The sequence below is a fragment of the Penaeus monodon genome, chromosome 19 (assembly GCF_015228065.2).
Source record: "Penaeus monodon isolate SGIC_2016 chromosome 19, NSTDA_Pmon_1, whole genome shotgun sequence".
NCBI classification, from domain to species: Eukaryota; Metazoa; Arthropoda; class Malacostraca; order Decapoda; family Penaeidae; genus Penaeus; species Penaeus monodon.
Window position 1 is genome coordinate 33,775,829 of NC_051404.1, and position 335 is coordinate 33,776,163.

General features: G+C 52.5%; 1 protein-coding gene across 1 annotated transcript in view; it reads left to right on the forward strand.

The window, feature by feature from the left end:
* Positions 1 to 335, forward strand: part of LOC119585473 (gonadotropin-releasing hormone receptor-like) — a gene marked incomplete at its 5' end in the record, with an annotated part of 18,380 nt that overhangs the window by 15,716 nt on the left and 2,329 nt on the right. The window contains 1 exon segment of the mRNA XM_037934118.1: positions 101 to 215. Coding sequence (XP_037790046.1) covers positions 101 to 215 — 115 coding nt within the window.

Here is a 335-nt window from a genome sequence, read left to right on the forward strand (position 1 = left end):
ACTGTAAAGTTAGATATATTTCTATGTCGTCTATGGTATGACCATTGTACACATGCATGGCGGCGATGGCTAACACTACTGCAGTTCTGTGTCGTTGCAGAAATGGGTCAAACCTCCAATACCAGACAAGTGGAAAGAACATCACTCCATCCACAACGTGTAGGACCTCCGCCACGGACGCCGTCACCTCCGTCGTCAACGTCTTCGAGGATGGGGTGAGTGACCCGGAGGCAATCTGCCGAGAGGAGAAACGAGGCGAAAGGCTGGTTATGGCTGCCTCATTGGAAGGAGAGGGTGGGGGGGGGGGTTACAGCATGTCGGGTTTTGATGGTCTA